Here is a 24,396-nt window from a genome sequence, read left to right as displayed (position 1 = left end):
CAAAGACCTCCTGTACAGCACAGGGAACTTTGCTCAACATTCTGTCACAACCTTATGGAAAAAGAATCTGAAAAAGAATAGATACATGTATATATATATAATTGAATCACTCTGCTGTACACCTGAAACTAACACAACATTGTACATCAACTGTACTCCAATATAATATACAATCTAAAAAAATAAAGGTTTCCCTGGTGGCTCAGGGGTCAAGAATCTGCCTGCCAATGCAGGAGACACTGGTTCGATCCCTGGTCCAGGAAGATCCCACATGCCAGAGAGCAACTAAGCCCATGGGCCACAACTATTGATCCAGTGGTCTACAGCCCAGGAGCCACAACTACTGAGCCCACGTACTACAAATACTGAAGCCTGTGCCACAAGAGAAACCACCTCAATGAGAAGTCTGCTCACTGCAACTAGAGAAAGGCCCACACAGCAACGAAGACCCAGCACAGCCAAAAATAAATAAAATTATTTTACAAAATACATAAAAAATAAGTTTTACATGGTCAGGAACATCTGTGATCATGATACCCAAAAGAGCCTAATCCTCCCCACCCTCTTGCAACTCTATCCCCTATCCTTTCTCCTCACAACACTCAACTTTAGCTGACCCATTATATATTTTTGTCTATTATCTACCTGACTCCACTAGAACGTAAGCCTCACAAGGGCAGCGATTTTTGTCAGTTTAGGTCACAGCTGTACCCTCAGTGCCTAGAACAGTTACTGGCATACAGTAGGTGCTTGATAATGTCTGTCCAATGCATCACTGTGTAAAACACGTGAAGTAGTGCCTTTGACATGGGAGATGTTCATAAATGGTTGTCGAACGAATGAATGAATCAATGTACGAAGGCATGAACGAGGAGGTGAACCTCATCCTATCTTGGGTCCTAAAGCTGCCCTATCCCCCATCTCGCCCCCTGCAGAACTGGAAGCCAACCATCGGCACAACCACAGGAACTTTATTTACAAATACAAGACTGGGGCAGGAGGTGGGTGGGAAGGTGAACAGTAGCAAGGCTGGAAGTCTACTTCTGCTCCCGCCTCCAGACGATAACCATGCCACTAGCGTCGCTCGAAGCCAGCAGGCTCTCATCACAGTTAAAGCTGACATCCAGCACGGGTGCACTGTGGCCCTGTAGCTTGTTGACGGCGGCCTTGGCTGCCCGCTCCACGTCAAAGAAATGCACGCACATGTCCTCACTGCCAGTCACTGCCCAGATGAGAGGAGAGACCATCAGGAGGTGTCGCAGGAGGCAGTGGGATGCCGTGTGTGTGGAGTCTCTGAGGCGTCTGAGGTGTTGACGGATTTATGTCCAAGGTGTGAGGTCCGCAGGCTAGGGGCCCTGGGGTGTACCAGCCCTAGATGGGAGGTCACCTAACTGTGTTGGTTCTGTGTCCAGAGTGTGAGGTCTCTGCGTTCTTTGTTGGTGGGGATGAGGAGGGGTCTGTGTCTCAGGCTATGAGGTTTCTGGGCTGTTTGGGGGTCTGTGTTCAAAGTGTGAGGTTGCCGGGAGTTTTTGAAGCCCAGGAAGTCAGGGAATTAGGGTATCCTGATATTTGAGCCAGAACAGCACCACCCCTGGTCCCCGCTCCTCCCTGGCCACCCCAACACCCCAACCCCATGGGACTCACCCACACAGGCCCCCTGGCGGAAGGACATGAGAGGGCAGAAGATGCTGCGCACAGGGTGTGAGCTCTGCTCAATGGGGAAGCTTCTCTTCAGCTGCAGGGTCCCCTCATTGTCCACCACCCTGAGAGGAGGAGAAGAGTGGGTTGGGGGGCAGCATCAGCCCCGGGGGAGACAAATGATGGGCTAGCCTGTGTCCCCATCCCCACACCCAAGCTCCTTTCAAGGTTCATGAAATCCAGTTTTGAGACCACTGCATAAACATATAAAGCATAGGCTAGAGTGCAATAGTGGCTGTTTGGAAGCTGTATCTGTTGATATATGTGGGGAACCTCTGCTGTTTAATTCACTAGTTCCTTTCTCTAAGGATCCCTAAGATATCCTGGAATTAGGACATGCACAAAGAGAGGAAATGGCTGACCAAACTATAGGACCCCTGCACTGTGGAACACTGCATGGCCATTCAAAGGAATGAACCCGAGCTACTCCAGGAAGTCTGGGGCATTTCCATGGCAGTTTGGTAAGGAAAGCTTTCTGGATGCAGCCCAGGCTGAGAATTGCATTTAGGTGACATAATTGTGTGGAGATAGTAAAACTCCCTGCTTCAAAAAGAAAAAAAAAAAAAAAAAAAGGAAGGAAAGAAAGCAGGCCACAGCTCTAAAGGCATGCTAAGTCACTTCAGTCGTGTCCAACTCTTTGCGACCCCATGAACGGTAGCCTGCCAGGCTCCTCTGTCTGTAGGATTCTCCAGGAAGGAATACTGGAGTGGGTTGCCAGGCCCTCCTCCAGGGGGGTCTTCCCAACTCAGGGATCGAACCAATGTTTCTTACATCTCCTGTACTAGCAGGTGGGTTCTTTACCACTAGCGTCACCTGGGAAGCTCTGCTGCTGCTGCTGCTGCTGCTGCTAAGTCACTTCAGTCGTGTCCGACTCTGTGCGACCCCATAGACGGCAGCCCACTAGGCTCTGCCGTCCCTCGGATTCTCCAGGCAAGAATACTGGAGTGGGTTGCCAGGCCCTCCTCCAGGGGGGGTCTTCTCAACCCAGGGATCGAACCAATGTTTCTTACATCTCCTGTACTAGCAGGTGGGTTCTTTACCACTAGCGTCACCTGGGAAGCTCTAAGGGGGCTCTAAAACATTTTACAGCTCAGTTTGCTCATCTATAAAATAGACGTGAAAATAGCACCCACCACATAGGATTTTTGCGAGGATTAAATGAGGTGATATGTATAAGGTGCTTTGAACACAGCCTAGCCCCACTAATTGCTATGAACATGGTAACTACTGCTATTACTATTACTTCTCCTTTTGCATTACTGCTCCTATTGACGTTGCTGTTATCATATTAGGAGACCAGACCTCCACCCTCTAGGAAGTTAATCTCCACCCTCCACAGCTCAGTCTGCTGGGAACAGAAGGCTCTCATGCCAGTCTAATAGAGGGAACAGGCTCCCCACCTCTAGGTGGCACAGAAAGGAGACTCACCTGTAGAGGAGCAGCTTGTTGAGGCAAGCGTTGATGAGTAGTGAGGGGTCCCGGGCCTCACGGCTGACCCAGGAGCGGGCAGAGATGCTGGTCACAGGGCTGCCCTCATGTACCACCAGTCGCTTGGCTTTGGTCAGCTTCCCTGTGGCAGCAGAGAGAGAGGAGGCAGAGGTGAGGGCTAGGGCTGTGCACGGGGAGGGTGGGAGTACAAGCACCCGGATGCAGGCCAGGGGCCTGCCTGTGCGTGCTAAGTTGCTTCAGCTGTGTCCAACTCTTTGCGACCCTATGGGCTGATCCTGCCAGGCTCCTCTGTCCATGGGATTCTCCAGGCAAGAATACTAGAGTGGGTTGCCATGCCCTCCTCCAGGGGATTTTCCCAACCCAAGTATGGAACCTGCGTCTCCTGCAGCTCCTGCACTGCAGGCGGATTCTTTTCCACTGAGCCACCAGGAAAAGCCCGGGTGCCTGCCTACCTGTGGCCATGTCAAAGAGGAAGGAGAAAACACTGCCGCGGTCATCACCCGCCCAGAGCAGCCGGCCAGGGGCATCAAAGGACAGAGCAAGGACGCGGCCCGTCAGCTTGCTGGAACCACCCTTCACTTTCTTGCCCGTGGAGATGTTCATGACGTGCACATTGTGCTTGGCATTCCCCACCTGTGGGTAAGACCCATGCACCATCACCCTGCTCCCAGCTAGTCCTTCCTTGAGGCTGCAGTTGATGGGATTGGCTGATCCCTGTGCCCTCTTATTATAGGAGGGTGGGTCGGTAGGCTGCAAGGTGACCCAGGCTGGTAATCCTCCCCAGCTGGTCCCTCTTGCAATTTGACCAGAACAGACAGCTGCTCCCAGAACTAAACGGAACTGCCTGGTCCTTCTTGGAGTCTTCGACTATTCTAGGATGGCAGCTGCTGCTGCAGCTGAAAGGATCCCAGAGCACAGGCTCATGGGGCCAACTCCCCCTACTCCCTGCTCAGGGCTGGGCCAGACTTTTCATTTCCTTCCCCTGCCCTCTGACTCTCCATCCAGGTCAGACCACCAAAAAGCTGCCACTGAGACAAGGTTTCCAACCAGTAACCCTGCTCCCCAGCCAGCAACCCCCGCAGTTGGCAAATGGCAGGACTACTGCTGATGGGGCCATGACCCTAGCCACAGACTGCCCCATCCCCACAGTGAGCCCACCCCAGTCCAAGAACTGAGACCACAGTCCTGCCTTGTTTCCCTCTGAATCTGGCCAAAGGAGGGTGGAGGTGATGGACTAGAGGGGACTCCTTATCCCCATTCCCTGAGATACGCCCTCCCGGCTTGGCATCCCTCCCTTGTTGAGGGGGCGCCCTGGAGCCTGACCACAGTAAGGTTGTTGTTGACTGGCTGGAAGGTGCAGCAGAGCAGTTCGGCGCCGTCAGGGTCAGGGATCTCCCGGATGCAGCGGCCATCCTCAGAGGCCCAGATGCGCATGGTGGCATCAAGGGAGGTGGACACAAGGATGTCATTGGAGAGAGACCAGGCAAAGTCGGAGACCCCGCGCGTGTGGCCCCGCAGCACTCGGAGCACAGTGGGCGGGGCAGGTACCAGCTGGCACAGTGAGATGCTGCCATCAAGTGAGCAACAGGCCAGGCGATGCCGGTCATCATTGGCGAAGCGCACCCTGGGGACTGCAAGGCCAAGGAACCATTTGGGAGAGTCAGCATGCTCACCGAGTGCTTTCATTTATGGAAGCTTCTGACCTCTGAGCTGGGGGCCAGGAACCACTGCACCAGGCACAGTGGCCTCAGAAAAGGGCTTTCCTTGGCTGAGAAAGAGAGTTGGAACCTGGAAGGCCCTCTGCCAAAAACTCCCTAAATCTTGGCAGGTACCTTATGGACTGTAAATGACTTCTGTAGTGTGAAATGGCCTCCACATCTCAGTTAGCACTTTCTAATTACCAAGGTCTTGGCAGTTTGCAAAACCCACTCTGCCCTTTGCAAGAGGATTTCTCTGCAGCAGAGACTTTAAGCTCCTTCAAGTGACTCACAACCCCAGAAGCCAAGTGCTCTTTTAAGCTGTTCAGTCCTTTTATGGTAGATAAAGTAACCAAGGCTTTGCAGATCACTTTGCTTTTAGGTTTGCAAAAAATTTGATGTATGGGAACTGCCCCACCAGAGATGGGCCCAAGACTCTGCATTCCAGAAAAGGAGGCACTGGGTTGCTGTCAGTTTGGGCAAATGCATGGTGATGGGACCCGCCATCCACTGGCTCACCTGCCTCATCCACGTGCTGGTCGAAAACATGGTACATGCCCGCAAAGGCATAGTTCTCGCTCAGCGATGTGTCCCCAGCCATGGCTCGACTTGCTTCTGCCGCTGAGGTGGGCACCACGCTGCCTGGGGGCCTAGGCCCCAATAGGAGTGAGGGGTAAGAGAAGGGAGGTACTAGCGGGTGGCCTTTCGTTGTCCCGGGGCCCCTCCCCTCCTCACAAACCTCTTCTTTCAGGTGCCCCTGGTGCATACCTGTCCTCGTAGACAGCACGGTTCATCTGTGCTTGCAGTTGGTAGGAGCCTCGGCTGACGGAGCGGCGGTGCCCACGGGCCCCCAAGGCCCGAGGATCATCTTCAAAGTCCTGGCAACAGAGGGTCAGAGTGGGCAGACCTTGCAAACAGCCCTCAAGAACCTATAAGGTCTAGAGTCTTCAAAATATATCCAGAACCATGGGAACTTCCTGGGGGTTCAGTGGTTAAGACCACACTTCCACTGTGAGGGCATGGGTTCAATACCTGGTTGGAGAACTAAGACCCCATATGCCAGAACCAGATTCCTTCTCACCCCTTCCACAGCCACCACTGCTGGCACTACTGTGGTGGCCTCTGCATTAGTTCCCTTGCTCTTGCCCGGCTCAGAAGATATTCAACAAATGTTCTTTGAACAAAGAATGAACACTTTTCCACCAGAAAACCACTTGATTTAGTCTCTTGCCTCATTCAAGTCTCAGCTCAATTGTCACCTCAGAAAGGCCTTCCCTGATCATCTCCATTAGAAACAGCTTTTTTCTGTCCCCCACACCAGTCCCGTTTCATTCCCCAAGTCCGCTTTATTTTCCCATGTTAGGACTCCTCACTACAAGCCATGGTAGTTATTCATTTGTTTATCTGGTTTGCTACGTTTATTGACCTATTTATTTCATTTATTGCCTGTTAATCAACCTATTTACCTTATTTGTATTTGTTGATTTATATCATACATTATCTCTTTTTGCCTTCTGCTCATCCTAAGAGCCTAAAACAGTGCCTGGCACATAGCAGGTGCTTGACAAGTCTGTTGAATGAATAAATATGGAGGCAGGTAGTAAACACAGCAGGTGCATGGGGAGGAGCTCACCTCCATGCGGTCAAGGGTAGTGCGGCTGCTGCGGACGATGCTGTTGCTATAGGCACGAGCACTGCCTGGCTCAGAGAGGGGCCCGTAACGCTGGCCCAGCAGCTGCCCACGCAGCCTCAGGTACTGCCGACGCAATGCTGGAGGGTGCCCAGCTTTGGCATTCTCTCGCAGTAGCTGGCTGCGCCGTCGGATATATTGCGTCCGAAACTGTGGAAACGTTGGTGTGCGGTACGCGTTGTACCTGCGATGGCAGGAGGCAAGGCGGGCAGCAGGCACAGGACAGAGGGAGTCAATCAACTCAAGGGATAGGGAAGGAGAATGAGGTGTGTGTAAGGATGGCAAGTGGTCAGAAGTGGTGATGGGGGTCTCTCTCGTGCTGTAATGAGGGTGAGTCCACAAAAGTAATGGGCATGGCAAGAAGGTCCGTGTGGGTACAATGGAGGCAGTCTGCAATTTTGCTGGAAGTGGTATGGGGTGACTGAGTCAATGTAGACAATGGTAGGGGCCAATCTGACATGGTGTGGGAGTTAGTGTGGGGAATGGTGGGGGTCAGTATGGGATGGCGACTGGGTCAGGCTGGGGAAATGATGGTGGTAAAAGAAGTCTGGAGGCAAAAGTGGGAACAGGATGTCACTAGCCTGGGCTCTAGCACCCCCTCCCAAGGTTCTAATACCAGACGCTTTGCGCATGCCCACATGTGACTGCATTCTCCTAGCATGCTCTTTAACGACCCTCTCTGGCCAGTCATTCTCTCAAGCCCCGCACGCTACTACTGCACATGCTCACCTCCGGCAAGCCCACTCAGCCGCAAAAGGCAAGTCCTCTGCCCAGCCTCATTTATTGCCACTGCGCATGCACCACAATAACTTCCGCTCCCACGAACTCCGACCCCACCCCTCACCTCGCGTCTACTGCTAAGACCTGCTGCCACACCGCGGCCATTCCCTGGCCTCCTCTTCCGGCGTGTCCGCCCGCGGGAGCCTGCAGGACAAGGGCCTGGAATGTCAGCGTCTCAAGTGAAGAGATCTAGTTCTGCCCCTTCTGCCAGGCGATCGTTGCCATAGACACAAAGTCCCTCCAGTCCACGATGTCGCGAAATCCCACCCGGCTGTTAGCATGGTCACCACCCCAGTCCTGCCCTTCCCAGGCAGCGCCCGGGTGACTCATAGCGGCGATTCAGATCTGACCCCGCCCTTCCCGATCACCATAGCAACGCCCCTCCCCCACCTAGTAATCCTTGTCGGCACTCCCCAACCATCTTGCCCCCTCCCACCCCACGCATTCCCTTCCCGGGTCCAAGAGCAGGACCCGGGATCAGGGACCACCTCCGGGGCTGCCTCCCGCTCTTGAGGCTCCCGGGGCGGCCCTGAAACCAGTGTCACCCTTCTCTCCTCTCTCTCTCTCTCTCACAGGCTCCAGTAAGATGGCTGCCTGCTGCCAGGAAGAGCCGCCGAGCGCGGAGCAAGTCGATAGGAATCCTCCCCAGGGCGTGGGAGAAACCACGCAGGCGCATTAAGGAAGAGGCACTTTTGGCACAAGGATGGAGGCTCCGCCCTTTTAAGGTCTATTCACCCCCAGTCCCTAATGGCATTTAGGTACACAAGAACAACGTCCAGGGAGGACCGGGACGGGGCAAGTATGCGAATTACCCACTAAAAATCAGAAATATTACTTTTAAAAAAGACTTTATTTTGAAAAGAGCGACATAAGCTGCTTTTCAGCAGTACAAGCTTCACCAAGCAAGATTAGAAGTGCAGAATATAAAATAGTCACACATGCAGAGGCCCCTAGAAAGTTCTCCAATTCTTAGGTGACTGATGGGCCTTCAGACATGCCCAGAGTAAGAAGAGTACTTTCTGTGTGTCTGTGATGGAGTGGCGGGGTGGGCTTAGATACTCCCAGGAAGCTTGGTCTGGGTGTCTCTAGAGATAGGAGACATAATTATGTACTACAGGCTTTGGGGTTTGGATCCCAGGAGGCCACCTGAATCATCCTTATTTCAACTGCAACAGGAAGTTGCATCTGTATTCATCTTAACGTGATCAGGTTGTACAGTGTATGGAGTTGGACTACAATGTTTAGTAGCTTCCTGTTGTTGTTCAGTCGCTCAGTCGTATCCAACTCTTTGAGACTCTATGGACTGCAGCACTTCAGGCTTCCCTGTCCTTTGCTATCTCCTAAAGCTTGCTCAGGCTCATGTCCATCGAGTCAGTGATGCCATCCAACCATCTTGTCCTCTGTCGTCTGCTTCTCCTCCTGCCTCCAATCTTTCCCAGCATCAGCCTCTTTTCTAATGAGTTGGCTCATCACACCAGGTGGCCAAAGTATTGGAGCTTCAGCTTCAGCATCAGTCCTTCCAATGAATATTCAGGGTTGATTTCCTTTAGGGTTGACTGGTTTGATCTCCTTGCAGTCCAAGGGACTCTCAAGAGTCTTCTGCAACACCACAGTTCAAAAGCATCAATTCTTTGGCGCTTCTTTATGGTCCAACTCTCACATCCACACATGACTACTGGAAAAACCATAGCTTTGACTAGATGGACCTTTGCATACTTTTTGTATGCAAAGTAATGTTTCTGCTATTTAATATGCTGTCTAGGTTTGTCATAGCTTTTCTTCCAAGGAGCAAGCCTATGTAAGGGCTTAACAGATCTTAACTGATACAGTGCTCAAAAATGTTGTTCAGATTATTGTTTGTTATAAAAGTAGTGTTATTTTCACACTATTTATATAATACAATAATCTGAACAGTATTTTTTAAAGCAACCTTAAATGCGGCTGCTGCTGCTGCTAAGTCACTTGCAGCCTACCAGGCTCCTCCGTCCATGGGATTTTCCAGGCAAGAGTACTGGAGTGGGTTGCCAGTGCCTTCTCCAAACGTTAAATGAGACAGAGCCAAAAACGTATTGCCCTTTGTGTTCTAACAACCTCCCTTGTCCATGTAACTAAGCTATGTGTGGTCTTTTCAGGATGTTGAACACCATTTTGTTTCATGATTGCTAAAGAATAAACTATTTTGCTGCACAAACGTGTAACCACTAACATTTATTGGACAACATGCTAGATACTGTTTAAGATGATTTATATGTATTAATCCACTTAATCCTAATAACTGAATGTTTTGGGTCCCTTTACTATCCCTATTTTACAGCCAAGGAAACCCAAAGCCCAAGGGTGACATTTTGTTGCACCAGACCACTATTTGTGGCCAGCATTGGGTTTACAGTTGGCCTTTGAACAAAACAGGTTTGAACTGTGTGGGCCCCCTTATATGTAGATTTTTTTTTCAAGAAATATTACAGTATTACGTCATTTGTGCTTGGTTGAATCAATAGATGCATAACTGTGGATACAGAGGACCAATTATGGGACTTGAGCATCTGTGGATTTTATTATCCATGGCAGGTCCTGGAACCCATCCCCCACAGACACCCCTGATGAACAACTGTAATTGCCAGTTCTTTTTTTTTTTTTTTGCCATAATGAATGATACAACCAATACCTTTCCTGTTCTCCTTGACCCTCCCTAGACAGCACTCCACACCTTCATCCCACCATTCAGCTTCCATAGAAACACTGTGGGAAGAAATCACAGGAGAGTCAGGGATAGCAAGGAGATCTACTGTCTCCCTGCCAGAATTGTTTTGTTCTTGTTGTTTTTACAATTCATGTTAAAATTTCAAAAATTATTTTAGAACTTCATTCGTGATACTAGATAAAACCACCTAATGACAGGGTTGTTATAAATTAGCTATTTATGTGTAAAACATGTTTATAAGGACACCTGTTGTGAGAACATTTGCTGTCATTCCAGGAAGTAGTACAGTACTTTTCAGAAGGCACTACAACCTGGCCACTGCCACAGTCTCTGACAACTATGTGGTCTTGGGCTTAACCTCTTTGTGACTCAGTCTCCTTATCTGAAAATAAAAACTGCCTCATAGAGTTAGTGAGAGGACTAAATGAGTTAATATTTGTAAAGCTTAGATAAGCATCTGGAATAGAGAATATATCCACTAAATGTTGACTACTGTTAGTTGTTTAACTTTTCCCAATAAACAGATCCATCTGCCAGAGGTAAATCTGATGCAAAAATAATAAGAATTAGAATGACCATGATTACCTCTTGCATTTATCTGCTCTTCATTTTTTCAATTTTTGTTTTTAAACATTTACACACTAATACTAGATAAAAAGGGGCTTCACTGGTGGCTCAGCAGTAAAGAATCTGGCTGCGACACAGGAGGAGTGAGTTCAATCCCTGAGTGGGGAGGATCCCCTGGAGGAGGGCATGGCAACCCACTCCAGTATTCTTGCCTGGAAAATTGCATGGACAGAGGAGCCTGGTGGGCTACAATCCATAGGGTTGCAGAGTCAGACACGACTGAAGTGACTGGGCATGCATGCACTAGATTAAAAATTGGTTTTGAGAGGCTTCCCTGGTGGTATAGTGGATAAGAATCTACCTGTCAATGCAGGGGACATGGATTTGATCCCTCGTCTGGGAAGATTCCATGTGCTGCGGAGCAAATAAGCCCATGTGCCACAATTGCTGAGCCCACATGCCCTAGAGCCTGAGCTCCACAAGAGAAGCCACCACAGTCAGAAGCCCACACACTGCAAATAGTAGCCCCCACTTGCCACAACTAGAGAAAGCCTGTTCAGCAACGAAGACCCAACACAGCCATAAATAAATAAATTTTTAAAATGGGTTTTGAACAACAAGCTGGTGATAGAAGGCACTTTCAGTTTGTTGGGAGCTTGGAGAGAAAGGGGCAGAATTTATGTACATGAATGGCAGGCAGGTCAGTGGGTAAGGAAAGAATGATCTAGGGCCGGGGGTATCAAGTCACCAGGAGCAGCTCCTGGAGGTTGTGAGTGACCTTGGTTACAATCATGGCATTTAAAAAAGCTCAAGTCCAGGGTGGACCACAAGTCCCACCCACTCTAACAGAATCTGGGGCTATTTCAGTGTCAGAGTGACAGTTGAGGGTCCTAGCTGAAAGAATAAACAAAAACAGTTGGACAGAAAAGACAGGTAAGCCAGACCATTTGAAGGTAATACCACATCACAATAGTAACCTAAGTAATGGCAGAAACAAGCAGGGGCCATGTCTTTTTTGGACTCCTTTCTTCATGTGCCTCCTGCCTATTTGGCCCCCAGAGTTTATAACTGCAAAGACGAGCACTGGACCACACTGGTTGTGCCGGCTTCTCATTACACAGGCTGAGATGAAACCTGAAGTTGGGCCTCATCCTCAGGAACTAACAGAAGCATGATTTGAGGGAAAGCCTAGATGGCTGGGGGGTGACAAGAGTGTGCTGAGAATCAAAGCCAGAGAATGAAATAGGAAGACCATGGAGATGACGTGTAACATGTAGACCCCAAGTTCTTATTCTCTTATCTCATCCCTGAGGTTTCTTCCTAAATTGGACAAGTAGGGGTTGGGACACAAGATCATAATTTAAATTTGACCATTTCCTGATGGGAAAATATTTGCCTCTGAAGCCAAAGTTCTCACAATCGCCAAAGTCTTAATGGTGATAACTCCCCAATGCCTGAGTCAGAAACCAGATTGCTATACTTGGGAAAAGTCTCACAGACCACTTGAGCAGCCTCCAGCAAGTTGCAATAGCCAGCTTTCCAACAAATAATTATCAAGCCCCTACTAGGTGCCAGCCACTGGAAAAATAGCAGTAACTCAGATAACTGGGCTCTACTCTCGTGGAGCTGCCATTCTAGCTAGAAAGATAAGTGATAAATAAGATCATTTTTCAAACTGTTTTTTACTATCATTAAAATAGTAGTTTGGTTAGTGCTTCCCTGGTGGCTCAGATGGTAAAGTGTCTGTCTAAAATGCTGGAGACCTGGGTTCAATCCCTGGGTCAGGAAGATCTCCTGGAGAAGGAAATGGCAACCCACTCCAGTATACTTGCCTGGAGAATCCCATGGACAGAGGAGCCTGGTAGGCTACAGTCCATGGGGTCGCAAAGAGTCAGACACAACTGAGCAACTTCACTTTTCACTTTTGGTTAGCATTGCTGAGCGGTGGGGGAAGGAGGAAGGAGTGAGAAATAAATTTAAGCTGGTCACAACACTGTAAATCAACTACACTTCAATAAAATTTAAAAAATAAAATGACCAAAAAAGTTAAGCTGAAACCTGAATGAAAAAGCAGCCAGATACATGAAGCTCTAGACAACAAATGTGTGGATAAAGCCAGTGAGGCCAGACAGTGACTGATTTAGAGGAGAAATCACTTTACGGGGCTAGAACTGGAGTCACTATGCTCTTAAGATCTCAATTCCCTTTACCCAGTGGTGATTCAGGGCCAGACTGGAGCCTGAGCAAGCCTGGACCCTGGATTTGGTACCTCAATCTCAGGTGATAGAGCTACATGGGCACAGCCATTGATTTGTCCCACTTTTTTTCTGTTAATACACTGACCTACATCTGGTTGCTTTTCAAATATTAAGCTATTCTTGCTTGGTTTTGGTGACAGCCTGCATTTACCAAGCTCTTACAACATCCATCTTACAGAACTGTCACAACAGCCCTAATGAGGTGCAACATTTGGCCCCCCTTTGAAGATGAGGAAAGTGAACCCTTGGATGGGTTTACTGCCCATGGCCACAGATGTAGAAAACATTAGAGCTAGCATTTGGAAGCAGGCAGGAAGTAGAACTGGACTAAGTTTCTTATCCAGGATACCAGAAAGCACTACCCCCCTGGTAACCAGCCAGCAGAGTTGACAACAGCATCCCATCCCTCTCTACTTCTCTGTATGTCCCCCTACCCCCACCCCCATATCGAGTCCCAAATCAGTTTCTACTCCTGTCTCTCTTCTGATCTTCTGCACTGGTAGGTCAGCCATGAAATCTACAACAGCTTCCAACTGCTGTGAGAAGCTGACCTCTTAGGCCTCCTCCCCAACTTCATCCTGTGTTTCTCTCACTCTTATCTGGTTATGCTCCAGTTACACTTGCTTTCTCAATTTAAAATTGTACAAATTGTTCCTGAGATCTAGAACACTCTCTTCTGTGCATGCAAACATTTCTACTCATCCTACGTGAATATTAATGATAGCAAGCACTTTATGCCAGACACTGTTTCAAATATTTTATACAACAACCCTCTGAAGTTGGTACTATTATTATCACATGTCACGGATCAGGAACCTGCCCAAGACAGCATAGCCAGTAAGCGATGGAGTTTGATTTACACCCTGGCCACCTGGCTTCACAATCTTTGCTCTTAACCACTACACTAACACCAATTCCCAAGTTACTTTGTGTGACGTCCTCCAGTGTGGATTCATAACAACTGCTTTCTCTCATCCCATCCCCTTTGTTTGATCTCTCAGCAAGTTCTGTCAGTTCTACCTTCAAAACATATCCAGACTCTAACCTCTCCTCTCCACGTCCACTGCTGCCACCACCATTGCTGGCTTGGACTACTGTGGTGGCCTCCTCACTGCTTCTGCCCTTGCTCTCTTCCCCAAGCCTGTCCTCCCAGTAGTCAGAGGATCCTGTTACAATCCAAGGCAGCCCACGGCCCTGCTCTGCTCAGACCCATGCTCCATCTCTCTCAGAGAAAAAGTCAGGCATCCCTGTGGCCAAGGCGGCCCTACAGGGCCAGGCTCCATCACCTCTCAGAATTCACCTCCTGCCACTTGCCCCCTTGCTCACTCTGTTACAGCTGCATTGACATTCTTGCTGTTCCTCACACACACCAAGCAAGCTCGCATCTCAGGGCCTTTGTGTGTGCTTGCTTTTTCTTCTGCCTCTAATTCCTCTCTTCCAGATGCCAAGAAAAGGCAAGGCTGAGATATTTGGCTGGTAAGGAAATGTGTCCTCATTCAATTCAGATGTTTGCTACTTACATAGATAACAGAAGCGAGAAGAGCCACAGATGCCAGCTCATGTCCCTTGTACAGGGTAACACAGAAACAAAAAAGGGGCATGACTGCAACATGAGTGGTAGGACACTGTGGCGCCAAGCAGTTGGTGCATGCTAAGCAGTTCTATAACCTTAAATCAGGGGAGAGAAAGAACAGAAAGCCTCATACCTCTTCAGAACCTTGGAAGAGGAGAAACCGTCTCATGGCAGCCTCCTTGGTAGACAGGGAGGTTAGTGAGAAATGGCCTTGTAGCCTCTTGTGCTCTGTGTTCCAAGGATCACAGGGCGTTCTGCCAATACTTAGATGAGCTTGCCTACGTGGCCTATGTGGAGACGTGCTATGCAGTCAGAGTGCCATGCAGAACCATTCCTCTACCATTCTCCAATTTTGTCTCTAGTGTAAGGTCACTTCCTCTGAGTCACCTTCCCTAAAACATCTTGTGTAAGACCCCATCACTCTTCATTCCCTCTGCTTTATTCTCAACACTAGCCACTTTCTAACACTACATCGCATACCAATTTATTACTTTATTATCCATAGGCCCTAATATGATTCCTAAGCAAAGAAATTTGTCACAGCTCTTGCTGTGTTCCTACAATTAGTATCTGGCACACATAATAAACACTTGCCAAAATTTACTGACTATACCTAACTACCAGACACTGGTAGGTGTTTCCCATGTCTGGACTCATTCATTGGGGATAATCCCCATCTTACCACTGAGAAGACAGGTTTCTAAGAGGTCCTGGGTTTTGAAAGAAGGCAGGAAGAACCTGTGGTGCTAGGCAAAGGAATGGTCCACCTACCTGGAGAAGCCAGAGGGGTCCTGAGAGCTGGGATTGGGGAAGGGGAGCAGGAAGGGGTTCTAGGACCAGTATCTTGTGTTTTTTGCTTTTGTTTTTTGGCTGTGCTGCATGGCATGCAGGATCTTAGTTCTCCAATGAGGGATCAAATTCGTGCCCCCTGCAGTGGAAGTGCAGAGTCCTAACCACTGGAATGCCAGGGAACTCCCTAGGACCAGTATCTGGAAAATATTAATGTCAGATGTAAAGAAATAGAAGCTAGCATTTCAGGGTTTCTTGAGGCCCTTGGAATAGAGATGACTGTAACTATTCAGAAGGGTTTGGGGAACAGAGCAGGCCAACAGAAAATAGCTGACTAAAAGTCATCCACTTCCCACATCAATGTGAAGGTCTTACAAACCACACCAGTTTTCTTTTGAACTTTTTATTATGGAAAATCTCAAACTCACAGTGCATTGATTTAATGTACTTCCACGTACCTATCACCCAGTTTCCACAATTTTAAACACACTGCATTTTCTAAACTGAAGGTTCCATAAGCATTTGAGTGGTTTGAAGCCAACAGTCTTTGTTAAAATACAACTAGGAAACATCAGGGTATTTTGCACATTTAATTCATTAAAACTTTCTTCCACTTAAATAAGACAAATGGCTGGACTGTATTCCCTCCTCTCCAAAATGTACTTTTTAAATGCAAAGTGTACTTTTTAAATGCAAAGTTTAAAATAGAGACTACAAGTTCTGTGCTTGAACAACTATTAAGTAGAAAGAATAAAGAAAACTTCCTGAGTTTTACTTTAAGGAAGCTTAAAATTGAATTTAGAACAGCATATTAGAAATCTTTATGCAGAACATGCTACAGACTGTTTTCAATTTATAAGCCTTAACTTTGTGCTTTCATTATATGTTATTAAAATCCACATCCCATAGACTCTAGTGTAGTTCTCCATAACCAAAAGCTAGTATTTCTGCAGTATATTGTATGCATATTCACACTGAATGGGAAAAACAAAGATTATGAAAACCTTCAGGTCTTGTCACAAATCTTGAGAAAAAAAGCTTCTGGTTTTTCAGATCTCTGTGCATTTTGATTATAAGGGATCATGGCTCATTAGCCTGGAGAAGTGCAGGAGGTAGAAGAGGAATGCAGATATGCAGGAACTGTGCATGTTTTGTCTCTAAAAGCAGGAGGGAGGAACACTGCCCAGTTATCTACTCAATATGCTTTCTAACATACCTTAAGTATTTACAGCAACTTATTTTAAAAACCTTTTAAAAATTATTTGACTGCGCCAGGTCTTACTTGCAGCATGTGGAATCTTTAGTTGCAGCATGTGAGATATACCCATTTGAATGCAGAGCTCCAAAGAATAGCAAGGAGAGATAAGAAAGACTTCTTCAGTGATCAGTGCAAAGAAATAGAGGAAAACAATAGAATGGGAAAGACTAGAGATCTCTTCAAGAAAATTAGAGATACCAAGGGAACATTTCATGCAAAGATGGGCTCAGTAAAGGGCAGAAATGGTATGGACCTAACAGAAGCAGAAGATATTAAGAACAGGTGGCAAGAATACACAGAACTACAAAAAAGATCTTCATTGGTGTAATCTAGAATACAATCTAGTTACATTGGTGTAACTCACCTAGAGCCAGACATCCTGGAATGTGAAGTCAAGTGGGCCTTAGGATGCATCACTATGAACAAAGCTAGTGGAGGTGATGGAATTCCAGTTGAGCTATTTCAAATCCTAAAAGATGATGCTGTGAAAGTGCTGCACTCAGTATGCCAGCAAATTTGGAAAATTCAACAGTGGCCACAGGACTGGAAAAGGTCAGTTTTCATTCCAATCCCAAAGAAAGGCAATGCCAAAGAATGTTCAAACTACTGCACACTTGCCCTCATCTCACACGCTGCTGCTGCTGCTAAGTCACTTTAGTCGTGTCCGACTCTGTGCGACCCCATAGACGGCAGCCCACCAGGCTCCGCCGTCCCTGGGATTCTCCAGGCAAGAATACTGGAGTGGGTTGCCATTTCCTTCTCCAGTGCATGAAAGTAAAAAGTGAAAGTGAAGTCACTCAGTCGTGTCCGACTCTTAGCGATCCCATGGACTGCAGCCCACCAGGCTCCTCCATCCATGGGATTTTTCCAGGCTGGAGTGGGGTGCCATTGCCTTCTCCGTCTCACACGCTAGTAATGCTCAAAATTTTCCAAGCCAGGCTTCAACAATATGTGAACCATGAACTTCCAGATGTTCAAGCTGGTTTTAGAAAAGGCAGAGGAAACAGAGATCAAATTGCCAACATCTGCTGGATCATGGAAAAAGCAAGAGAGTTCCAGAAAAATATCTATTTCTGCTTTATTGACTATGCCAAAGCCTTTGACTGTGTGGATCACAACAAACTGTGAAAATTCTGAAAGAGATGGGAATATCAGACCACCTGACCTGCCTCTTGAGAAATCTGTATGCAGGTCAGGAAGCAACAGTTAGAACTGGACATGGAACAACAGACTGGTTCCAAATCAGGAAAGGACTATGTCAAGGCTGTATATTGTCACCCTGCTTATTTACCTTATATGCAGAGTACATCATGAGAAACTCTGGGCTGGATGAAGCACAAGCAAGCACAAGATTGCCAGGAAAAATACCAATAACCTCAGATACGCAGATGACACCATCCTATGGCAGAAATCGAAGAACTAAAGAGCCTCTTGATGAAAGTGAAAGAGGAGAGGGAAAAAGTTGGCGTAAAGCACAACATTCAGAAAACTAAAATCATGGCATCTGGTCTCATTACTTCATGGCTAATAGATGGGGAGACAGTGGCAGGCTTTTATTTTGGGGGGCTCCAAAATCACTGCAGATAGTGACTGCAGCCATGAAATTAAAAGACGCTTACTCCTTGGAAGGAAAGTTATGACCAACCTAGACAGCATATTAAAAAGGAGAGACATTACTTTGCCAACGAAGGTCCATCTAGTCAAAGCTATGGTTTTTCCAGTGGTCATGCATGGATGTGAGAGTTGGACTATAAAGAAACTGAGCACCAAAGAGTTGATGCTTTTGAACTGTGGTGTTGAAGAAGACTCTTGAGAGTCCCTTGGACTGCAAGGAGATCCAACCAGTCCATCCTAAAGGAGATCAGTCCTGGGTGTTCATTGGAAGGACTGATGCTGAAGCTGACTCCAATACTTCAGCTACATGATGCAAAGAGCTGACTCATTTGAAAAGATCCTCATGCTGGAAAGATTGAGGGCAGGAGAAGGGGATGACAGTGGATAAGATGGTTGGATGGCATTACCGAGTCAATGGACATGAGTTTGAGTAGACTCTGGGAGTTGGTGATGGACAGGGAAGCCTGGTGTTCTGAAGTCCATGGGGTTGCAAAGAGTTGGACAGGAATGAACTGAACTGACTAGGGATGGAACACAGGCCCCAGGAGTCTTAGCCTCTGGACCACCAGGGAAGTCCCTGAAAAAGGTGTTTTGAGTTTCTTACACCCCCAAAACCAGAATGTAGGGAAGGTGTAGGGTTATTAGCACAGACCTACCCTTCTCTAAGTATGTCACCTCCAGTACCACTCAGTGAGGTCGATAGTATTATTCCCACTTTGCAGACATAGAACCTGAGGCACATAAAACTAAGCTAGGAAACAGGGTCAGTGACTTCCATGTGGGGTTAGAGAGGAAAAGGTTTGGGATTTCTTCTGGACTTCAAAATGGGCAGGGGGTGGGATGTCTATGAAAATGTTTCTGTCAAATTTGTGGGGAGGGTAGGCAAGATCCAGGGCTTGAAAATAAATACTTGTAGACCAAGGGTCTGGTCTTCACAGGTTTGGGGACACAGGTTCTCAAAGCACCTTTAAATATGAGTTCAAGTCTCAGTGGGTTCTTGGGAAACATGCACACTAGTGAGATTCTGGTCAGAATGAAGAGGACTAATAAGCATTTAATAAGGGTTTTGAGTCTCCCATCTATAAACTGTATTGATGAGTGATGCAGTGTCAAAGAAAACTGTCTCCTAGGCCCCTTTCCTTAGAGCAAGTAAACCAGAGCTGGGCAAGACTGGATTACTGCAAGTGTGTGCTCAGTTGTGTCTGGTTCTTTGCAACCCTATGGACTATAGCCCGCCAGACTCCTCCGTCCATGATTCTCCAGGCAATACTGGAGTGGGTAGCCATTTCCTCAAGGGGATCTTCCCAACCCAGGGCCACCTGGGAAGTCCAACACTCCTACACAGCACCTCAGGAAAGGTTATTTATAGTTTTTATGTCACTTAGGGGATCATTTTGTTGTAGAAACTTTGTGGTTACCAGACCCTATCTCAGGCCACATTGGGAAGACACTGTACTTCCTGAGACATAAGGTGCAGAAGTGTTCCCCACCCTAGGCAATAACAGTGGGCCTCCTGCCAGATTCCACTGCCTTAACTCCCTGGAGCCCAGCACAGAATGCCTAGTACTCAACTGGTAAGGAGTGGCTGTAAGGCCCCTTTATCTGGTCCAGACAGGTCTCAGAAGTTCCCAAGTCTCCATCCACCCAACAAAGCAAATCCACGGCTGAGAGAAATGGTCCTAGGCACTGTCCCAGCTAGCTGGGAGGCAGAACAGACAGGTCATCAGTACTGCAACTTTCACAGTACAGTGACCCATGTGGTGTCAGCTTGGATTGCTGTTTATCAACACCACTGAAATACGTGGAAAGCAGCACAGCCTGGGTTTGAACCCTGGAATCCGAATCCAGAGGCTGTGCTCCTAGAATCCTGTTTTCAAATCAGGCTTGTCCTATCTCACACCAAGATGAGTTTATTATACCTGTGTCCACCCCTATTATTTCAGGAGCAGTTGGCACCACTATTTATGACAGGATTTAGTCTCCCATTCCCCCCCGCCCCAGATGCTTACATTCTCAGTACAATCTTCTAAGGAAGGCACCTAAGATGCTCGGAGGAGACATGAAGATCAAAACTCCAGCAGCCTTCCCAAAGCTGACACTGAGATCATCACAATGGGACCAAGAGACCACGTCAGGAAACCCAATTCCAGCCACAAGGGAATTTCGCTGAGATTCCCCACCCTTCCCACAGGCCTGATGTATGTATACCCAAAGCAATCCCAAACCCAACCAAACTTTGAACTCAAGGTCTCTACCCTTCTGGCAGTCCCTGCCCACCTAACTGTATCCTTTTCTCAAAATCTCCCTCTTGGCCTTCCCCTATTTTTAACTTGTAGTAAGCCTCTATACCTTAATTTGAGCAAGAAAAAAGCACTTCAATATCAATTTGTTTTCAGTTTTCATCTTTTTAATCAACTCAGTGAAGGACATCCTAAACACTACATGAAACAACAGAATTTTTTTCTTCCAGTTTAAAAAAAATGACATACACAAGTATTTCTTAGAAAGTTCTATATAATCAAGGCAGAAATCTTGAGTAAAAAACACCTATAAGTTATCATGCTCTTTATTCTTACAGTTGGAAACTGCTTCCTAATCAGGATTCAACATTGTGTACAGGTTTTTAAAATGTTTCTAGATACATATTAGTAAAAGAATCTGGCCAAACATTTCTTGGCAGAAAACCCTAAGAGCTGGAACTAAAAAAAAAAAAAAAAAAACTGGTAAAAAAGGAAGAAATACTCAGACTCTACAAATATCTTCAGACTTTGTCTTTAAATGGGAGAAGAATTTTAAAACAAACAAAACAAACATGGAGCTTTCTGAAAGATCTTTAATAAGGTACCTTGGGAACTCAACTCAAAAAAAAAAAAGAAAAGAAAACCAGGTTGGTTTAACTATTACAGATGTTTCAGTGCAGCTCCAAAAGTCTTTATAAATACAGTCATTTGGAGAGGTGGTCCTGGTCCTGGATCAGATTATTCCTTGTGTTTCTGAGAACAGTAAGAAGGGGGAGAATTGTGATGTTGGGAATACACTGCTACTGCTAAGTCACTTCAGTCGTGTCGGACTCTGTGCGACCCCATGGACTGCAGCCTACCAGGCTCCTCCGTCCATGGGATTTTCCAGGCAAGAGTACTGGAGTGGGTTGCCATTGCCTTCTCCGGGGAATAAGCTAACATGCTTAATTCCCAGGGTTGACGAGGATGCTGAAAGGCTGGAAACCCCTCCATCTCTTACATGCTCAACAGGAGATGATTATAGACAAGACAGGTGGTCCCCCAACCCCTACTTCCATCAAAGCAGACTAGCCTTAACAGGCACCTGAAAGGGAGAGGCCTAGGAATGGTTGTCAGGTGGGCCTGTTGAGGTATGCACATACAGGAGGAAAGGTGAGAGCGACAGGGTAAGACTGGTGGACAGAGGTCTCTTAAATGGCAACACAGAAGTCTCACTTACATTAGGTGCACATACCTCATCTCAGTTGTCATAATTGTCCCTGTAATTTCCCCCTGAGTAGCGGTCATAACCACCCTGGCTTCTGGGAAAAAAACATATGTAGTAGTATCACAGCAACGTATTATATATTCTGCAGTATTACTAAACACCATGATAAGTTAAACATGAATATCAAGTAAAACTCAGTCATATGGTATATAATATAGCATATTAAATATTACCACCATACATAATCAAGACAGTACAATAAACAAATGTCGCCATCTATTGCACATTGCAATTACATGACCTAACAAATTATTTACCAACGTTATACTTCATGTAGGGTCTACTGCCCTGACCAGGGATTGATCCCAGGCCCCCTGCATTGGGAGTACAGAGTCTTAGCCACTGGACCACCAGATAAATCCCTAAGATGAGTTCTTAGTGAGAGGGAAGAAGCACCAGCGTACCCTAACCTGTTGGTTACCCACCTGCCACCATAGTCTCTGGACCTTCCATATCCATATCCGTATCCGAATCCATATGCTCCAGGTCGATTGTCATACCTGCCACTTCCATAGCCCTGGTCCCCACCACCTACAATAGGGAAGAAATATTTTGAATGGCAATTGTCTAGACCTAGACTGCTAACAGGCAACTCTCCTCCATACCCCATGATCAAACTTACCAATAAACTTACCTCTAGGGTAGCCACGACCACGTTCATAGCCCCCAAAGGCACCCCCTCGTGATCCCCGGGCTGACTTGCCAGCGTGGTCTACACGGATCTGACGACCATCCAGAGACTAGGTGTGGGGAGACACAAGGGTGGATGGGTTGGTGGTCAAACAGGGCAGGGGTGAAATAGGAGTGGGCTGGGCAAGTGGGCAAAAGAGCCCAGAAATTCCTGCTGGGCACCAGGTTCTGGGTGCCATATTCCAGAACAAGCTCCTTTGACCCAAATGGTTTTATCTGGAGCTACAGAATCCCACAAAATTACCTGAATCCACCATGTTTCCCCTGCTACTACTTACATCTTGACCGAACTCAGGTTGAATTCTCCTCCCCACTCCTCTAAGCTGCCCGACTATTAGGGCTAGACAGACACCTCTCTTGGTCTGAGGCTTCAGAGTCCATCCCAGAAGACTCACGAGGTCCTCTCCGGGCCAGGCCCGCAGGTCTGCAGACTCTACTACCTAAGCCCAGAGCAGGTCAACCATCCACAGGTGGCTTCTCGGCCTCATGCAGGACCAGTCGTCGCCTCCCAGGCAGCCCGGCTCTGTCTGCCGCTGCCCTCCACCCCCTAGAACAGAAGGCAGTCACGCTCCTGTGAGTGGGCACTGCGGGGCTTGGTGGCCGCGCTGCCCCAAGCAGACACAGAGGGAAAAACAGAATGGTCCAAGTGACAGATGGACGCAGGGCCCCTATGCAGGTAGGAGACCTCACCTCTCCATTCATGGCTCTCATGGCATTTGAGGCATGCTCCGGATTGGTGAAGGTGATGAAGCCAAAACCCCGGGATCGCTGAGTCTCCCGGTCCTTGACGACCACCACTGGGAAAGACAGGGGAAAGAGCTAAGAGGACAAGTAGTAAACGGTGTTAAGAATGGACCCTCCTTCCACTAAAACTCAATGGAAACTTATTGGGTTCTCAGTCTTAGGCCTAGGAACAAAGGCAGGAAAAGGGTAAGGCCTGGGGTTCTAACCTTTCTCTCCTGTTTCCTGAAATGCATGGGACCCAGACTTTCTTCCACAATCCCCCCATCACGCACCTGGCCCATTTCTCACCCTCAGAAATAGGTCCAAAGCTGCTGAAGTGGTCTTCCAGAGCCCGCTCATCAGTGTTGAAGTTGAGCCCTCCCACGAAGAGCTTCCCTTCTTCAGAAGACATGGCAGTAAATTCAAGTCCTGTATTGAGGATATGGAGAATAGGAGAAACTGTGGAGATGGGAGAAAGAAGAGGCTGGAGAAGTGAGAAAGGATGAAGGAAGAGAGAACAGAGAGGAGACAAAACAAGCAAAAAACAACAACAACAACAAAAACCGGGGTAACCAAGCACAGACAAAGACGAAAAAGACAGAAACCTCTGGAGTCGGTGCCCACACAATATCCACTACCCAACGCCCGTCATTTTGTACACCTGCGCATGCCCAGAACAACCTTGAACAAGATGGCGGCGGTCACATGCAAAAAGAGCCCCCTCCCCCCATCCGCCTCCGCCGTCGCACGATCACGGCTGCCACCCACGCCGCCAGCCCTTCTCGGCGTTTCCTGCACTCAAATATAGCGCGCCAGCCTCACACCAACCAAAAAGTGTCACCTCCAAGCACGGAACCCACCCGATCCAGTGAAGCCCAAGCCTATGTGTCAGAGGCCGTTACTTCTCATTCGCGCACCTCGCTCTCAACCGGCGCATCAAACGTCAGTGAGACGAGTAACAGCCGCTCCGCAAAATATATGCTACTTACCTGCAAACTAACAATAACTCAGAAGAGAGCCACCACGAACGAGCCGAGACTGGGGAGGTTGCCGCGCGGCAACACGCTAATAAAGGGCACAGAGTGTACACGTCACGGAACTTCCGCCACGCGTGCCGCCGTGCGCGCTCATTGGCTAAGGTCAGTGAGGCGGAGCGGGAGGAAGGGATAACTGCTTGAAGGGAGCGGGGAGCTGAGCACGATTCCGGAAAAGGACTGGAGGTTTGTGATGTTGATGCAACCTAACATCAGCATCTCGGAGAAGGCAATGGCACCCCATTCCAGTACTCTTGCCTGGAAAATCCCATGGACGGAGAAGCCTGGTGGGCTGCTGTCTATGGGGTCGCACAGAGTCGGACACGACTGAACGACTTCACTTTCACTTTTCCCTTTCATGCATTGGA

At 47.8% G+C, this 24,396-nt stretch overlaps 2 protein-coding genes across 13 annotated transcripts; both read right to left on the bottom strand.

Moving 5' to 3' along the window:
- Window positions 1-951: 951 nt before the first annotated feature.
- WDR13 (WD repeat domain 13) lies at window positions 952-8,005 on the bottom strand. Of its 7 annotated transcripts, none has more exons than XM_061409978.1 (10): window positions 7,888-8,005; window positions 7,379-7,458; window positions 6,478-6,684; window positions 5,613-5,722; window positions 5,364-5,494; window positions 4,471-4,778; window positions 3,600-3,780; window positions 3,127-3,268; window positions 1,645-1,763; window positions 952-1,222 (listed from the first exon to the last, which is right to left on the bottom strand). In XM_061409978.1, the coding sequence occupies exons 1-10, from the start codon at window positions 7,988-7,990 to the stop codon at window positions 1,038-1,040; spliced, it is 1,566 nt and encodes a 521-aa protein (XP_061265962.1). In that variant the 5' UTR covers window positions 7,991-8,005; the 3' UTR covers window positions 952-1,037. The 7 variants fall into 7 exon arrangements, with proteins under 7 accessions (XP_061265962.1, XP_061265964.1, XP_061265965.1 ...); XM_061409980.1 differs by having other exon boundaries at window positions 6,478-6,718; window positions 7,888-7,967; XM_061409981.1 differs by having other exon boundaries at window positions 6,478-6,718; window positions 7,803-7,892.
- Window positions 8,006-9,935: 1,930 nt separating this feature from the next.
- RBM3 (RNA binding motif protein 3) lies at window positions 9,936-24,115 on the bottom strand. 6 transcript variants are annotated; one of them, XM_061409994.1, is made up of 7 exons: window positions 23,984-24,092; window positions 23,304-23,423; window positions 22,962-23,068; window positions 22,216-22,321; window positions 22,007-22,112; window positions 21,549-21,615; window positions 9,936-10,053 (listed from the first exon to the last, which is right to left on the bottom strand). In XM_061409994.1, the coding sequence occupies exons 2-6, from the start codon at window positions 23,404-23,406 to the stop codon at window positions 21,555-21,557; spliced, it is 483 nt and encodes a 160-aa protein (XP_061265978.1). In that variant the 5' UTR covers window positions 23,407-23,423; window positions 23,984-24,092; the 3' UTR covers window positions 9,936-10,053; window positions 21,549-21,554. The 6 variants fall into 6 exon arrangements, with proteins under 6 accessions (XP_061265978.1, XP_061265980.1, XP_061265975.1 ...); XM_061409996.1 differs by having other exon boundaries at window positions 21,549-21,612; XM_061409991.1 differs by lacking the exon at window positions 9,936-10,053 and adding an exon at window positions 20,890-21,067 and having other exon boundaries at window positions 23,984-24,115.
- Window positions 24,116-24,396: the final 281 nt, after the last annotated feature.

This window comes from Bos javanicus, chromosome X (genome assembly GCF_032452875.1).
Source record: "Bos javanicus breed banteng chromosome X, ARS-OSU_banteng_1.0, whole genome shotgun sequence".
In the NCBI taxonomy this organism is placed as follows: Eukaryota; Metazoa; Chordata; class Mammalia; order Artiodactyla; family Bovidae; genus Bos; species Bos javanicus.
This window is presented reverse-complemented; position numbering and strand designations above follow the sequence as displayed.

What these genes read in the sequence shown, in the direction of transcription:
- WDR13 (XM_061409978.1), bottom strand. Translation starts at nt 7,990, where the DNA reads ATGCGCCTGCGTGGTTTCTCCCACGCCCTGGGGAGGATTCCTATCGAC. An exon ending in CCAGCACGTGGATGAGGCAG is followed by an intron (nt 4,779 to 5,363) that starts GTGAGCCAGTGG and finishes TTGGCCTTGCAG; the next exon opens with TCCCCAGGGTGCGCTTCGCC. An exon ending in CCTCTTTGACATGGCCACAG is followed by an intron (nt 3,269 to 3,599) that starts GTAGGCAGGCAC and finishes CTGCTGCCACAG; the next exon opens with GGAAGCTGACCAAAGCCAAG.
- RBM3 (XM_061409991.1), bottom strand. Translation starts at nt 23,406, where the DNA reads ATGTCTTCTGAAGAAGGGAAGCTCTTCGTGGGAGGGCTCAACTTCAAC. An exon ending in TGAGAGCCATGAATGGAGAG is followed by an intron (nt 22,322 to 22,961) that starts GTGAGGTCTCCT and finishes CCCCACACCTAG; the next exon opens with TCTCTGGATGGTCGTCAGAT. An exon ending in TGGTCGTGGCTACCCTAGAG is followed by an intron (nt 22,113 to 22,215) that starts GTAAGTTTATTG and finishes TCCCTATTGTAG; the next exon opens with GTGGTGGGGACCAGGGCTAT.